Source organism: Phodopus roborovskii, unplaced genomic scaffold, assembly GCF_943737965.1.
Source record: "Phodopus roborovskii unplaced genomic scaffold, PHOROB, whole genome shotgun sequence".
Lineage (NCBI taxonomy): Eukaryota > Metazoa > Chordata > Mammalia > Rodentia > Cricetidae > Phodopus > Phodopus roborovskii.
This window is the reverse complement of record NW_026126416.1, coordinates 32,897,351-32,914,679: the sequence shown is the minus strand read 5'-3', so window position 1 is coordinate 32,914,679 and position 17,329 is coordinate 32,897,351. Positions and strand designations below refer to the sequence as shown.

The 17,329-nt window shown below is 42.1% G+C and overlaps 1 protein-coding gene across 6 annotated transcripts in view; it reads right to left on the bottom strand.

The window, feature by feature from the left end:
• Positions 1-17,329, bottom strand: part of Vps39 (VPS39 subunit of HOPS complex) — a 38,662-nt gene that overhangs the window by 19,487 nt on the left and 1,846 nt on the right. For 2 of the 6 annotated variants that reach the window (XM_051183637.1, XM_051183639.1), the window contains 10 exons: positions 14,860-14,925; positions 11,017-11,049; positions 10,501-10,565; positions 9,772-9,814; positions 8,124-8,218; positions 6,973-7,071; positions 6,323-6,415; positions 3,806-3,989; positions 1,347-1,467; positions 1,130-1,250 (listed from right to left, as the gene is read on the bottom strand). In XM_051183637.1, the coding sequence (XP_051039594.1) occupies positions 1,130-1,250; positions 1,347-1,467; positions 3,806-3,989; positions 6,323-6,415; positions 6,973-7,071; positions 8,124-8,218; positions 9,772-9,814; positions 10,501-10,565; positions 11,017-11,049; positions 14,860-14,925 (920 nt within the window). Of the gene's footprint in view, positions 1-1,129; positions 1,251-1,346; positions 1,468-3,805; positions 3,990-6,322; positions 6,416-6,972; positions 7,072-8,123; positions 8,219-9,771; positions 9,815-10,500; positions 10,566-11,016; positions 11,050-14,859; positions 14,926-17,329 lie in introns of those variants that run through there. The other 4 variants (XM_051183638.1, XM_051183640.1, XM_051183641.1 and 1 more) reach the window with 3 other exon arrangements.

Below are 17,329 nucleotides of genomic sequence, written 5' to 3'. Positions count from 1 at the left end.
CAAGCTTACTATTATCATCATCAAGTCCTTTGCCCAGTCTAATGCCCAGGTTAGGTCCAGAGACTTATGGTCGGTTGTGGAAATTAAATCCACTTTCTACAGATGATATCACATAAATCACATGTGTCATGTGTGACTGTAATCCCAGCACTTGGAGGGCGAGGGGGGCAGACTGCCACAAGATTGAGACCAACATGTTTGTCACAAAAATTAAAAAGAGAAAAGACAATCACTAGGAATGGGAGAGAAAAACAGAACAAGACACACTGCTGCTTTGCCTGGAACACCAGTCCACACGACTACAAAGGAGAGTGGATACAGATAGCGGAATGTGCTTTGTGTCTCCCAATAGATTCCAGTGTCAGGGACGTTCCCTATGGTGGCAATACCGAGAAATGAGGGTGGACCTTCAAGAGCTGGGGCTTAGTGGAAGGTTTTCAGGTTACTAGGGACTAAAGACATTCTTGAGAGAAGGCTGCTATGAAAGGAACCCTGACCCCTCTTGTATGCTCATGGTGTAACTAACTGTATGTCTTTGTATTTCTACCTGTTCCAGGTAGTAGCAAAGTCAAGGAGTGGCCCTTGTCATGGAGCCTGCACTATGCCATTTGGACTTTGGACCTCTGAAATGTGAGGTAAATAAAACACCCCTTTTCCCAAGTTGTCTGTTGCTACAGTGACAAAAAGCTGACTGGCCAGTGGCCATAGTAAACAGAAGGCTGCAGCTTGGTTCAGAAGTCACTGCTGAGAGAAACCAGGGGCCCTCTAGTGGCTACATCAACTATACAGTATTATAACATTTATGACTATGTGGTAATGTGTGCATTGTCTTTAATTGTTCCAAACCATATAATACCTACTAAATTACTTTATTCTTCCATCGCTTTCCATTTTTTAACTGATATTCACTCTACACTTGAACAGATCAACAAGGTAAAATCATTAATTACATAGATATCTGAAGGTGGACTAAAACTCTCTATCAAAGTCCCCAGGATTCCAGCTTATTCTTTATATACATAAATACAGATCTAAATACAATCCAAATACAAACATCTATACCATGTTCAGCTGCTTAGAGAATGATGAGGAAAGCAGTCTGCTCCCAAATCTAAGGACCAAGACTTACTGCGAGCTGCAGAGCCAGTTCAAACTGCTTGTCCTGAAGAAGTTGTTGGATCTGAGTTGCCATGGGGACAGGAATGAGTCTCCAAACAAAATGATTGCTGGCCACATAGATAATGTTTGATCTGGAGGCAGAAGAATATTGGTAAGAGGGCATGGGATTTACAGTGGTACAGGAACTTGGGAGCAATGCAGCCAAAGCAGAGAGAGAAATTCCTTACCCTCCTGAGGTAATGAAGCGGGGCCTTTGCAACTCAGTGCTCTGAACCAGAAGCCTTGGTTCAAGGGTTCGGATCTCCACGTATCGGGGCAATACTGCAATGATGTATGGAGGCTGGTGCTCTGCAAGAGAGAACATGTTCAGCTTGCGTTCTAGTCAAAGGCTTTGGGTTAGGATGAGCTTGGATTCAGTTGCTCACTTGAGGACCCATCACTGCAATCCACAGAAAAAAAGGACCATTGCTTGTTGAGTGATATCAAGAGACACTGCTTACATAGCCGAGCTACACTGAGCTTGGCTAACACGGCTGGACCAGCTCCGCTGTATAAAAGCTTCCGATGCCCCCTTCCCATTTGTCACAAAGCCAGGCCAGAGAAATGTAGGGTGCAGCTGTCCTGCCAATGCAGCTGTAAGTGAACTGGGCTACAGAACTGCCTTGCATTCTCCTAGAGAGAACAGGAAGAAAGAAGCGTCTTTTTTTTTTTTTTTTCTTCCTTATACTTGCTAAGTTTTCTGCTTGAGATTTTCAGAGAAAGGATACAAATTCCACTTAATGCCTGCTACAACCAGAACACTCCTGTCTTTTCTAATACTCATACACTGGTCACTTAATCCCCAGTGCAATGGTATTGGGAAGCAATACCTGGCTTCTTCCTCAACTTTGTTAAAAGGATGTTTCTCATATCTACTCTTTTCTTTCTTTGTGACAGGAACGGGACAATCCAGCTTAGTATGCTGGGTGTAGCAGAAGAATCTATAAATGTGCTAAAGTTAGTATGCAAAAAAGCCTAAAATCTTTGCCATGAAAGCCTTCCTCTGGGGGGGGGGCTGTGTGGTAAGGCAACAGAAAACGTATCTTTGAAGATATATAAAAGCTTAGAACCTCTAAGACTGAATAAAGACAAGCTTTACTTATACTGAATTCTAAAATAAATTTACTGCTTGTACACAACATTAGACCTAACTGTAAAAACTTAAACACAGGTACTGCAGGTGTGACTGTTATAGAACAGAAAAAAAAATCATAAATAAAGGATCTTTGACTTGGAGCCAGAGAAAGGCAGTTTACAGCAAATCTGGAAACTGTGTTATAGGTTTTAGATGCTACCTGGTGATATTCTTAGCTCTGAGACTGGTAAAGCTAGTGGTTTGCTAAAAATACACTATAAAAATTGTTGGTTCTAAAGGTTTATTTTATTATTTATTTATGTATATATGTGTATGGGTATGCTAACAGAAACCAACAGAGGGTACTGGATCCCTTGGAGCTGGAGCTATAGACATTTAGTTGTAAGCTACCGGACATTAGTGCTGGGAACCAAACTCTGGTCCACTGGGAGAGCAGCAAGTATTCTCAACTGCTGCACCATCGCTCCAGTCAAAGAACACAATGCTTTCTCGAGAAGTTCTACCTAGGACGCTACCAGACTCTCAGGCCCTTCAATGGGCCTCTGACAGCTGGCCTTACCTAATTCCTCCATAGTTCAGACTGTCAGCTTGCCTTCTTCAGTCAGTTTTCACCCTGTTCTATCTGCCCTGAGTGTAAGGGAACGGTTCTTTAAGTCATATCCCAGACTCCCTGCCTGGCCTCGTCCACTCTTACCTATACAGGGCATCCTCTTCATGTCTAATTAAACAATCAAACTTCCCTCTCTGTGAACTTCTGAATTCTAACACATCCATGGTGTCATGTCTCTTCATCTGAAATGCAACCCTTTTCTCATGAGCCAGACTCTCTTGGTACAAAGTCTTAACCATGTTTGTGTTTCTGACTGCAAAGAAAGTGCAACAAGCATGCCACATGTTTCCAGAAAATACCACTGCAAAAGAAAGGGAGCCTAAGGCAGGCTTAGAAAACTCTATCCCGAAGACAGTCTGCCCTTCTAAATTGTACATATCAGAGGGACGAGTAAGGAATTTCCGAATGCAGACTGTTTGGCAAAGGAGCTAATAAAAACTATTAACAGGGCTCAATGAGATGATGGGACAGACTTAGTAGACTTCCTAGGGGAGGTCTTACCCCCTCTGAGGAGCAGATGGGAGGTGGGGGTGGGGTGGGTGGACGGTTTGAAAGGAAAGGGAGGGGGAACTGGGATTGGAATGTAAAAATTTAATTAAAAAATGAACAAAACAAAATTACAAACAAAAACATCTTCGGCTCATTGAAAAAAGAAAAACCATTAATGGGAAGGAAAAAGAAGAGGGACAAGGAAGTGGAAATGAGGTAGACAACCACTTCCTGAAATGCGTGCTCCTTTGTACATTCTTCCCCTCTGAAGAAAACCCATTTCCAGAGACACCTTATCCCCTCTTAATGTTCTGAAACTATTTACTTAAAAGAAGGACAACTGGGGGTGAGTGGTGAAAGGTAGGCAGTCTGCTAGAGCCATGATGGAACTGATTCCAGGGATGACACAGCCTCCACCCAAAGGACAAAACAGCAGCTACTGCTGGGCTCACCCATGGCCACTGGGATGTCTGTCCAGTTCAGGGCGCATTTCTGTGTGCAGACGCCTTCCTCGTTGAGTACCACAGTGAGATCATCCTGACCCACAGCCACTTTTCCATCTGCCAGAGGTGCCACCAAGGGCTCCAGCTGCTTTCCTGTTGGGAAGAGCTCTTTGATGGATCCCTTTCCATCCACCTGCAGGAAAACATGAGGCATAAATGCAGCCTGGAAAAATCTACACAAAACCTAAACTGGAGAAGCCAATGAAGTTCCTTGTTTGACTTGAGTGACTATGGTTTTCATTGTGACAATCTTTACCACAATGTAAGACCAGTTTTCAAAAGCAGAGAATCATCTGCCTGGCACCAACCATGCTACAATGCAGAGCAACTGGGGCTTTTCCCCATGCTATGTACTACAATACATAGCATTACTGATGGTGGGAATATAAAATGGTACAGTGTTATGAGTAGGTTTCTTCCTGCTGGCCTGGTCCCACTGCCTTGCCAGGCCCAAATAATACACAGAGACTCTGTATTTGATATAATGATGTTGGCCAGTTACTAGTTTCTTATTGGCTAGCTCTATCTTAAATATTAACCCATTTCTATTGACCTAAGTATTTCTGCATGGTCTCATCTTATCGGAGAGAGGCTCCAGCATTCTTCTCTTTCAGTCCACCATCTTGAATCTCCTCCCTACTCCTCCCTACCTTCTTTTCTTATTGGCCAACAGTGCTTTATTCATTAACCAATAAGAGAAACATATATACAGAATAAACATCTCCCATTAAGATAGTTTATATGCTAGCTTTTTATAGAGCTAAGCACAAGCCACCACAGGAGCTGGCAATACCACTTCTATTGTCCATGGGAAATAAAAATTTATATTTATACAAATCCTCACATACAAATGTTTATAGCAGCTTTATCCAGAGTTGCTAAAAATGGGGAACCAATGTATCCTTCAGCTGATGGGCAAATAAACAAACTGCAGTCCATTCATAGCACGGAATATTACTCAGCACTGATACACAAACACAGACGAAATCTCAAATGTACTATGACAAGTAGAAGATCTCCATTTGATACAATTCTGTTTATATGACATTCCACAACAGATAAAACTTAAAGAGACGACACAACTTTAGCAGTGGAGATCAGGGAGTTGGAAGGAATGTGGGAGGTGATAGGCTTGTTTTGAATGTCACTGTGGCATTAGTTACATAACCCCAATTCTTGTTAAACCCAAGAATTATACAACAAAAAGGATGGAATTTAGTGTATGCCGAGACACCAGCAAGATTTGGCACCAGCAGAAAATGAAACCCTTAAGACGGTGAAGGGGCTGAGGGGCAGCAGCTCAGTGGTGATGGTGGGTGTGACAGAACAGAAGCACCCACTGCAGTCACAAGGCGGGACACCTGCGCTGGCTTTAGGCCTGCCACACTGCAGACCCCTCTGGCATGTACACGCTGAGAACACAGACTCCTTTAGGACTTTGCACCCCGAGTGCAAAACATCCCCACACTAAACATGTGGAGCAAAAATAGCAAAGAGATAAACAATAAAGAGCTAACATTGTGGGGAAGGCTTCTAGAACTGCCAAGTCTGAATTATTAGACCAGGGTGAAGCCAAGAGGTTTGGATCACTCAGTAAGGAGTGCTCTGTCTTTCCTATCTGCAACATTCTCTTGAGAGGGGAAAAGACAATGCTGTGGCTATTCTCCACCCCGTGGTAGAAAACACAAGTTATAAAGACAGTTTCCACAGCAAGATTCTTTTTTTAAATGTGTATGTGCATTTCACCTGGAGTTGCAATTACAGCAGGCTATTAGTAGCCATGTGGGCGCTGGGAGCTGAACTTGGGTCTCCTAGAAAAGAAGTCAGTGTTCTTAACCACTGAGCTATCTCCAGCCTCCAGCAAGATATATTTTATAAAACCAGGGTTGGAGACCCAGCAGAAGTGTTTTTTCTTTTCTTTGGGTGCTGTTCCACTGCTCACCTGTACTGACTTTCTGACTTGGGGAGACAGGGAGTCTAGATAGACAGCATCCCATTTCCTCATCAGCATTTTCTATAATATACCTACGTGATTTCTGAAATTAATAGAAAAACTGAACACAAATACAGTAAGAGATTTTGAACTCTAAAGTCAGAAATACTTAAGTTAACACTAAAACTCATATGTAATTCTAAGCAATGACACCTGGGAAAGAGTGTGACGATGACTCAGACAGAGCCCTGACCCGGTCCCAGTCATCAGACACTGTGAATAATGATAAGAGAGAACTCAGAGCTGACTCTGCTTGCCTGAAGCCACACAGACCCTGAATGGGGAAAATACTAAGGACACAAACACATAAAAACTATGCACACACAGACAGGAACACTGTTACACCCAAAGCTCTACTTAAGGAGGTCTCCCAATCCATAGGTCAGAAGCGATGACCATCTGTGGAGTAAACTCATGATTACCTTCCCAAGGTAAACTGATGAGAGTGGTAAGAACAGAAGATTTTTTTTTACCCTGATCAGATAGTAGTCTCTCTTGAAGCCAACACAGATGGAATTTTCACACCATGCCATCGACTTGGGTACATCGGGTACACTAAAGTCCCCCTGAAAAAAGAAAATATGAGTTCAACCGAAAAGATTTAGTTAAAGGCAGATCCAGGCCTTTCTGTTATACTACTTCCATTCTGCAAAATACCTTGTACCCCCACCTGAGCACAATTCTTGGCAAACTATATAAATAAAATATAAACCCAGGTCTGGGCTTAATCCCAGCACTGGAGATGCAAAGGCAAGAAGATCTCTGAGTTCAAGGCCAGCCTGGTCTGCAGAGCAAGTTCCAGGACAGTGAGGGCTATATAGAGAGACCCTATCTCAAACAACAATAACAAAAGAAAACCAATCAACAAATAATATGAATTACCCTAATAAAAATATAATCGCCCAGGAACTGGAAAAATGCATCTGGAGATGGTGAGGGCCACTATAAGATAAAACACTCTTCAGTAATGCTGTGCAGTTACACAGCAGTGGGCATGAGCAAGCCCCATGGGACTGCATCAGTGAATCCGCCTGGGAGAACCTCATTAGACCTGACAGGAGGCTGTGGGCTAACTACTGCAGCAGCTTCCACCCCACCCACCCAGCAGGTATGTGGACTTTACCTGCAGTTCGTGGAATTCCCTGTCCTTCCAGAAATACAGCTGCAGCTTCTTTCTCACGGCCACGCACATCCTCAACACCTCCTCGCCTGTCTCAGTGTGCTAGGGAGAAACATGGAAGCCAATGAGGATTCGATGACACCATGGCCCAGTGGCAAGCAGACTGGCAACCTCGGCTTGAATACAAATCTGCAAATCCTAAAGTCCCACTGCCAATGCTGTGTGGAGGAATGCTGCTCTGCCAAGTACTTAGACACACCTGGATGAGGAGCACTTCTTCCAGACAAACATTCCCAATTCAGAAAAAATCCCAGAGTATGCCTTCTATCCTAAACTGTGCCATCCCCATCCTGCCTCCCTTTTCCTTAAATGTTTCTTGCCCATGGCTGCTATGAACTGGGTCTGGGGTCAGCATGAGTCAGTGACAGCAGACCCACTTGTAATACTTAGAAAGAATTGGGAAAAGGAAATCTCCAAGCACAGATCAATTAAGAGCGGAAGTGAGGGAGCTGGAGAGATGGCTTGAAGGTTAAGAGCACTGGCTGCTCTTCTAGAGGTCCTGAGTTCAATTCCCAGCACCTACATGGTGGCTCACAACCATTGTTTATAATGAGATCTGGTGCCCTCTTCTGACATGCAGGTGTATACGCAGGCATAACACCATATGACTAGGTAAATCTTAAGAAAAGAAAAGAGTGGAAGTGGGTCACCAAGAGCGAACAGTGATCCCAGCTGAGAAGAGGCCCAGGGAGTCTGAAGAGTGGAAGGATGATGAACTGCCAAAAACAAAGATGTCATTTTTGAACAATGCAATTCCCCTAATGACAAAGACCATGGTAATTTGTTTAGAACAAGTCAATTTACTACTATGAACAGGTTCATGATAGCATTAGGGTCTTACTTTCCCCTAATGGTTTGCCTGACAACTACCTACCTTTACCTCTGGCTAGTTGCCTCCTGACACACAGACACCTGACATATTAATTAGCACACAGGAAATGAAAGTCTTGTGTCCTTGTACCACATATAGTATGATCCAAAGCAAATATTCTTGTCTGAAGGCTGCTGGGTTTGGATGTCAGTCCTTCTTCCCTTGGTTGGAACTTAGGCAATGCTGGATTCACAAGACCAAAGTTCACCTCAGACACACTCACCTGGAGGTCACAGGTGAACAATGATGCTCCCTTGGCCTTTGAAACTGTAGTGATTTGTTGAAATGTCAGCAAGTCATGAACATAAATGTTGTTTTCTGTTTGGGAGGAAGTACGATGTCACTAAGTCAATTGCTAACACAGTCACCAAGTTAAAAACAACAAAGTAACTGTAACATCTACAAGAAGTGAACTGCAGAGGCTGGCTGAGGATGTACCTCCAGTTTCACCCACCATGATCCAATCCTGACTCTATCAGTGCAAACATCTTCTGACCTGGGCATTCCGTTCCTTAAGACTCCAAGCTGACTTCAGTAAAGGGCCTTTCCCTTCCTACTGCACTTGTCCTCTCAAGTGTGGAAATATGTCAGCATATTTATCTAGGAAATAGCTAGGATGTTCCAATTAGAAAAAAGAAATACTCTCTGGATTTTGTAGAAACCATGGCAAGTACTTCTGTTCAAGCAAAATTAGCAAAGTAATGCAGCAGTCTCCCATGATCCACTCAGTTCCAAGATACCAATCAGTGCCTAAACCAGGTCAGACTAACCCCTGTATTCCTTTCCTATTCATATTACCATTGAAAAAAGCTTAATTTGGCATAACCAATAATGAACAATTATGATACACAACAGCAACAGCACACTTGTGCTCTCTCTCAGGAGACTTTTTTTTTTTTTTTTTTTTTTTTTTTTTGGCTTTTCCAGACAGGGTTTCTCTGTGGCTTTGAAGCCTGTCCTGGAACTAGCTCTTGTATAGCAGGCTGGCCTCAAACTCACAAAGATTTGCCTGCCTCTGCCTCCCGAGTGCCGATTAAAGACACCACCTGGCTTCTCTCAGGAAATCTTACTGCCAAATTTCTTTCAATCCCACAGTTGACTACAGCTAACCAAAATTGCAGAAAGCAAATTTGTGGGCAGAAGGATGACCAAAACATCTGAACTGGCCTTTTAGCTAGTTCCTATGGTAAAGATTTAGTGCTTACGTGTTTAGCTGTGGATCTGGGAATGAAGGTTATAATGATTCTGCTATTTAGACCTTGGGCTAAATAGTAGAGCATGTGAGATAAGTTTCTAGTCTTCAGCCTCTCTGGCTGCTTCCTACAAAACAATGACTTTGCAAGTGAAGCTCTAACAGTCTGGCACCATCTGCCTCTTGCTTGATAGCTTGCCATTCTTCACCACATGCCCTAAGGCAGACCATAAGGAACAACTACCATCACATGCCTTGCTTAAGTTGTTCCCTGCCACTCAGACCCTGACTACTTCTCTCTTCCTACAGAAACTGAATCAGTCCCTCCCATTCCTCAGATCTCACAGCACTGTTACATCTGTATGACTGTTACTTCATAAATTTTGGTCATGATAATCAGAATATAAATATCAAAGGTAGAAACAATGTCTCACTGATATCAGTATTTCTAATGTCTACTTCAGGCTTGCACAGGCTACAGTATATAAATACACGATCACTCGATGGATTATTACTTGTTGATCACTGAATAGAGAATCTTGAAGGTTGGAGTTCAAATTCATGGGAGATTCTGCCTTCGTTACCCATATGCCCTACTGTATCTGGTTAGAAGATACTAGCTCATTGTTAACTACTGTCAAGTTAAAACAGGAAATACAAATATAGCCTCTTTTCTTACCTAACAAGCTGACTAGAATCTTAAACTGGGAAACCACATGGATCTGGAAAATAGCAAATCATTACACTCAATTAAACATTTCTGGTAAGGTTTGTTTAACAAAAGTTCACGTAACAAGAAGACTAAATCAGACTAAAGGGCCTACTAGTTACAGACATCTGACTCATTTTTCTGTGTAACCACAGTTTCTGCTTGTGAAAGAGGATTCAGGCACATGACCACAGGGAGAGATTCCTGATATAAAGAGGGTGGAGAGAAGAGGATTCAAATTAAATAACATCATCAAGTTCTAGGACTTGAGTGTGTCCCTCAATAGCTAATGCATTTGTTGGGAGCCTGGGCCCCACTGTGGCGATATTAAGGAGAAAGGCCTGGTGGGAAGTCTATGGGTCACTTGAGATATATAATTAGAAGAGGGAGAAATAGTGCTCATGGGATTCTTCAATTAGTTCTCAAGAGAGGAAAGGCTGTTAGAACAGGTCAATCTCTTCCTGAATCATCTCTGGCTTCCTGTGTGACAATATGACCTTTCCTTGTGTCCTGTCACAAGCCTTTCACCATGGCTGAGATGCTGGCAGCACTGTGTTCTTGAACTTCTTGAACTGTGAGCTTGGTCAATCATTTTTCTTCCTGTTTCAGTTATTGCATTACAGTATTGAAAACCAGACTGGCACATCAGGGCCTCATAGAAGCCAAATAATACTTATAGCAATCATCATGGCCACTTACCTGCTGGATCTTTTTGGAAAAGTTCTTATTGGACTTCTCTAGTGTTACCTCAAACCTGTTACAACCTATGGGAAACAAACAAACTTCTGTAGTTCCAAACATGGGAATCCATAGAAAACAAAAATGTGGCATCTTATGCGCTCCTAAAAGACTGTAAGTCAGAGGTCTAAAACAGGTAACTCTATTTTCTGAGCACAGTAGGTGGCTTTGAACTCCAGGGTCACAGCAGAGGGTTTCATGCACCTTTGACATCAGCAGAAAAGATCACACGATGTTTACCGATACAGCAAGCTACCTGGAATCTGAAGATCTTACTCTACAAAATACATTGGCCAAGTGTTTCTCAAGAAGAGGGTAAACAATAGTAGTTACAAGAGAGCCTGAGCCCCGAGCCCCAGCCCAAAGTCTACTTCCACCTAGAACTAGCTCCCAGCAGCAACCCTACATCCTGCACCACGAGGACAGAGCAAACAGCACCATCTCCAAGCCAGAGCACACAAATGCATCTACACTTACTGCCACTTTCAGGTGAGGCTACATCTGCTGGCACTGTTGCAAAAAAAAGGGGAAGACAGTCAACACCACAAAGACACATGAGCCCAATCTAGCTGGAGAACAAACACATTCAGCTACAGAAGTTACTGAATCAAAATGGGGCAATTGTGATAATGACAACTACTATAAACAGTAACTAGATACAGAGTGCTGGACTGATCTTAATTTATATTTCATATCACCTCACAACTAACCCCAAGGAGCTGGTATAATTATCCCAATATTTTCTAAGAAAAGGTCTTATTTTGTAGTCAACAGTGGCCTAGATTTTACTGCATAGCCCAGGCTACCCTTGAACTTACTGCAAGCCTCCTGCGTCAGCCTCCTGAATGCTGGGGTTATAGGCATATATTGCCACATGGGTTTTCTCTTTTTCCCAGTTTTATTACTATGGCAGGAGTACACATATGTGGAGTTGGTTCTCTCCTACCCTTACACAGACAATTTCCAAGGACTGAATCTGGGTCGTCAACAGAGCACTTCCCCCACTGGGCCACCTCGCTGGCCCCTCATTGATTGGTTGGCTAGCTGGTTTGTCTTTGAGATAGGGTCTTATTGCATTTTTTGAAACAGGGCCTTGTTATATTGTCTAGGATGGTCTAGAGCTCTTATCCTTTTGTTTCAGTCTCCAAAGATTTTGGGATTACAGGTATGTGGCAGTATGGAAGGTTCTAAAACCATATTCGAGGTGTCTGAAGGATTAAGTAGCTAGAGGAACAGCCAGAGTTTGACAAACGTCTGTTCTCACATGGATATAGCAGGAAAAGAGTAATATACTTTTTTTTTCCCCCCAAGTAACTGGATCTTCATTATGGATAATATACTTGACAAAGGGCATTTCTTAGAACAAGGACTAACCCTTAGACATATCAGTGAACTTTCACTGTTTAAAGCTCTAGCCTTTGTAACTTTTGGCAAACATTCCCATTGTGTTTCTTTGAAGTGACTTCTTTAAAACAACAACAAAACAGCTGGGCACAGTGGTCCATGACTTTAATCCCAGCACAGGGGAGGCAGAGGCAGGTGGGTTTCTATGAGTTCCAGGTCAGCCTGGTCTACAAAGTGAGTTTAGGACAGCTACGGCTACATAGTGAGACCTTGTCTTGAAACAAAAACCAATCACCCCCTCAAAAGGAAAAAAAAAAAAAAAAAAAAAAAAAATAACCCAAAAAACCCATCAAACAAAAACAAACAAACAAAAACATACTTTACTCAATATCCCAAGGGCTCTGAAAAACTAGTCTTTCAGGCAAAACTAATGTGCCATAAAAAAAAAAAAAAAAAATCAGCCAGTTCATCTCATTACTCAACAACATATAGAACACCTTTCCCTGAAATAGCCATGGGCCTGAATACCGAAAACTATAACTATGAAGGCCAGGCTAGTCTTGAATTTGAAGCAATCCTCCTGCCTCAGCTTTCTACATCATGGGCATTACAGGCAAAAAGTCACCACACACCTGACCTAAAAGACTTTTTGTATTTTGTTTTGTGAAACAGAATCTCACATTGCTGCCCAGGTGCTCTCAAACTCATGGCAATCCTCCTGTCTCAGGCTCCAAAGTGCTAGTATAATACATGTAAGACACCATGCCTTGCTGACAACTTTTGTTTGGTTTTATTGTAGTGTTCTGCATATGACCTTAACCAAAAGGCTGAGAAGCAATTAAACCTGAATCCATAGCATATGGCCAAAAAACAGCTATTAAAATGTTTTAGATTGTTCAAGGTAAACTTAATATTTAGATCAATGACTACATATGTCATAGAATAAAACATTCTAGCTTTGAGAACTCCAACTTTAAAGCAAGGACAAGCAAAGTACTACCCACAGGGCCCCTCTGTGTGTAACAGTTTCAGAATACAACATGACACAGATTTTATGACCCATAAAGGCTAACTTGAACTTATTTCTTTTTGTGTGTGTGTGACAGGGTTTCTCTGTATTGTTTTGGAACCTCTCTTCTTGAAGGATTACATTTGTCTGTTTGTTTTGTTTTTTGAGTCAGGGTTTCTCTATGTAGCCCTGGCTGTCCTGGAACTTACTCTGTAGACCAGGCTGGCCTCAAACTCAGAGATCCATCTGCCTCTGCCTCTCAAGTGCTGGGATTAAAGGTGTGCACCACCTCCACCTTGTCAGCACCTGTGGCATAGACCATGCCCATTGGGGGGATGGAGACAAGGTGTCTCCAGATGTCCTCCTGTCCCTGTGCTGCCAGCAAGAGAGCTCTTCAAGTCCCCTCCTCAGCCTTAGTTCCCTCAGGTCTCCATGGATGATTCTTCCAGCTCAGCCTGCCGAGTGCTGCAATTACAGGTGTGAGCCACCATGCCTGATGCCTTTCTAATTTTTTTTTATTATGAGACAGGGTCTTGTTATACAGCTCAGGCTGACCTTAAAACTTGTGATCCTTTTGCCCCAGTCTCCTGAGCATTATAGGTAAGACACCATGCCCAGTGCCCCTTCCTCTTTCTCTACTGCCTCAAAAAGATGTTCTCTCCAGCATTAGAGACCTCTTTTCAGATTCCAAAAAGAGGCTCTTATTTCTACTCTTACCCTGAGTTACTAAGGAAATATATATCAGGTTGAAAATTGTAATTGCTGGGGCTGGAGAGATGGCTTAAGAGCCATCTTGTTAAGAGCACTTGCTACTCCTGCAGAGGACTTGTGTCTGATTCTTAGCATCCGTATCTGCCAGCTGACAACCACCTATATCTCTAGCCTAGGAGATCTGATGCCTTTTTCTATCTTTCCTAGTTATGTATGTCACAGAAACACACTCTGTCTGTCTATCTGTCTGTCTCTTTCTCTCTCTCTGTCAAACACACACACACACACACACACACACAAATAAATGAAAAAAATTAAAAGAAAACTATGTAATCATTGGATTTTCAGGTTCATTATGGTTGAATAATGGCAACTTAGTTCAACCTCTTCTTGCATAAAGAACAAGTATCTATATATAGTGGTTTTAGGGCAAACATCAGTTTTCCTTTTTTGTGTTTGTGTATGTGCATACTGTGTCCAGGAACATACGTACATGTGTGCACATGCATGTGGAGGCCAGAGAGTAACATCAGATTATGTTTTGCCTTGGTTTTGGGGACGATGTCTATCACTGGGACCTGGAACTTTTTAATTCTGCTAAGTCTGCCAGCCTCTACTTTCTCAGACCTGGGATTCAGGCACATGGTAAGCCTGGCTGTTTTATGACAGTTTTGGGGATCAGATTCAGATCTTCATGCTGACAAAGCACAAACTCTACCAGTTGGGCTCTCTCTCCAGGCTCCCAAACATCCACTTTCTATAAATAAAACTACAGATGTAAAACCAGAAAGAAGGGGATAGTCTTTAACAGACCACATTTCAAACACTTTAGCTATTATTGTACATTGTTACTGACAAAGTCATAATTAATTAGAGCTCTAGTTTTTAAAGTCCTGTCAAGCCTGTTATTGCTTTACCTGCTCCCAATAGCTTTTTCAAAGTTTACAAAAGAGGATGCTGGTATCACAAAGGGCTCATCCGGTCATGTGACCGAGAAGAAAAATTGGGTACAAACTGAGATTGCCCTCCTTTAGTCTATTCTCATAAGTTAGTGCCATCCACGTCAACGGCTACTGTTCTTCATCATTTTTCTTTCTTTTTGCCCACCACTACATAGCATTTGTACAGGATTCTTATTCCCATCAGAAATATTTCTTATTAGGTAGTGAATCTCCTAGATAAGAAGGTGGGTACTATTCAGCTCCACTCACCAGAGGAGGCTAGGAAACAGTTTGCTAAAGAAAACAGACACTTACCAACATCCTTCCGAATCCTGTAGAGAAGGAGATGTCCTTGTTTGGTTCCAACAAGAAGCCATTCCTCTAGAATAGAGCCCAGAGAAAGTTAAACAGCTTTTGTGAAAATCCTGTTTCTTTAACTTGGATTCTGAGGAGGCTGGAGTTGTGTCCTGGTAAGTAAGAGTATCTGCCTAGTGTGAGACATATAAACCCTGCATTCAATTCCCAGTGTGTATGTGTGTATGGGGGGACTGGTGGGGGGGGGGAGCAGAAGGGGCTGAAAAGGAGGAGGAAGAGAAAGAAGGTAGTTGGAAAATAAAACAATCAAAAATTAGTTATTTTATCAGACATGTAGTTCACACCTATACTCTCAGCACTTGGACCACTAAGACAGGAGAATTTCAGTGATCTTAAAGCTAGCCTGAGTTACCAAGTAAGGTCATTTTTAGGTTAGAAACATTAGCAGATTTAAAACAAAAAAGAAAAAAAAAAAAAGCTCTTGGCTTCATTGTTTAAAATTAAGTTTGGGTGGGGGATAGGAAGTGGGGATGGGCTAATTAAGACTAAAGTGTATGAAAAAGCCTCATGGAAATCCACTACTTTGTAAGCAAATTGAAAATATAATTTATTCCCCCAGCTGGAGGCCAGCCTGGTCCACAGTGAGTTCTAGACCAGTAAGCACTACCTAGTGAGACCTTGTCTTAGTGAACTAATAAACAAATAATATATGTATATAATTTTAGAAAGAGAAAGAATCCAACACAGGCATCCTGTATGGGTTAGCCAATACTTTTCCAGGATGAAGTTGATTACTAAATGAAAATCTCAGCCCCAGCTGTGGGATACCTCATGTTACTGGCCAGGAAGGCCACAGAAGCTTCCCAAACAATACAGTCTACTGCCATCACTCTTGGTTTCCCACCATAACTAGAGCATAAGACACAACACATTTTGGTTGCAGGGAATAGAGAAGTCGAGCTGGAACTGACCTGAGGTGCTATGCAGGTTGCTAGGAGAGAAAAGTCATCAGCGTGTGTGTGTGTGTGTGTGTGTGTGTGTGTGTGTGTGTGTGTGCAGTTTAAAATAAAAAAATGGGACTGAATGTGGTGATGCATACCTTAAATCTCAGCATGAAGGAGTCAGAGGCAAAGACAGAGGCAGGCAGATCTCTATGTTCAAGGCCAGCCTTGTCTACATAGGGTGTTATAGGTCAGTAAGGGACATGTAGTGACATCTTGTCTCAAATAAATAAACAAATATACACCACAAACAGAAAGAAACCCAAAATCTATGAAAAGTCCAGTTTCCATTACTGTCCATTCTATCCACCCCTGTCCTTTTTAAAGCTATGGGTATCAAGTAATTTTGTCTTTGGGCCATACAAGTGAAAATGAGCAATTTTCACAAATACAAATATGCACAGGCATATATTCACAATTCACATGTTCTATCTACTTGTTCTTATTTCAAGACAAGATCTGCAGTATCTCCCATCATGGAATAGGTTGGTCCTGAACTCCTGGATGCTTCATGCTCTTGTCTCAGCCTCTGACTTGATCATGCCAGATATCACCAGCCATAGTAAAAACTTTGGAACTTAGTCTAGTTATAGTAATGCCACTTTAGGGGTTTGAGCAAAAAGAGATACAATGGAACTTAGGTCTTCAAAGGCTTGCTCTATCTGTATACATACAAAAAGATGAAAACCACAAAGACAAATGAGGTAAATGAGGCTGAGGTAAATGAGAACACTACCATGGTAATTCAGATCCAAGACAGAGTCTTCATCAAGAGCAATAACAACAGACATAGGAGATTTGTTCTGGACAGTCAGGGTTCTCTGATAGACTGAGAATGTGAGAAGTCAACCATAATTCCAAGGCCTTTAGCCTCAACTAAAGAGAAAAAGTAGTCCCACTTATTACAACATGGGATACATGATGGTAATACTTGGGGGCATTAGAAACTAGAACAGGAGCCGGATCAATAGCTCAGAGGTTAAAAGCATTTGTTGGTCTTCAAGCAGACCTGAGTTTGGTTCTGGAACCCACATGGTGGCTTACAATCATATGTAGCTTCAGATTCTAAGTTCCAGGGGGGTCTGGCACCTTTTGGCTTCCTCAGGCACACACAGAATGCACATACAAACTTGCAGGCAAAACACTCATACAGATAAATACATCTAAAAAAACACTTTAAAAAATCTAGGATGGTTAGGGTCATGCTATTGGACATCCGATGTTTAAAAAAAAAAACAACAAAAAAAAAAAAAAAAAAAAAAAAAAAAAAAAAACACCAGTTGGAATTCAGGGAGAGACCATCAATGTCCTCATTTCCATTGCCCAGAAGAGAGATGATTGTGTGTGCCACAGTCTCCCAGCTTAAATTTTGTCTGGTTCTCCATGATCTGATCACTGGATGAACTTTCCAGGTGAAAGAACAATATACACAAAAGGGACAATGACTAGATGTAGCAGTGGCCATTAAT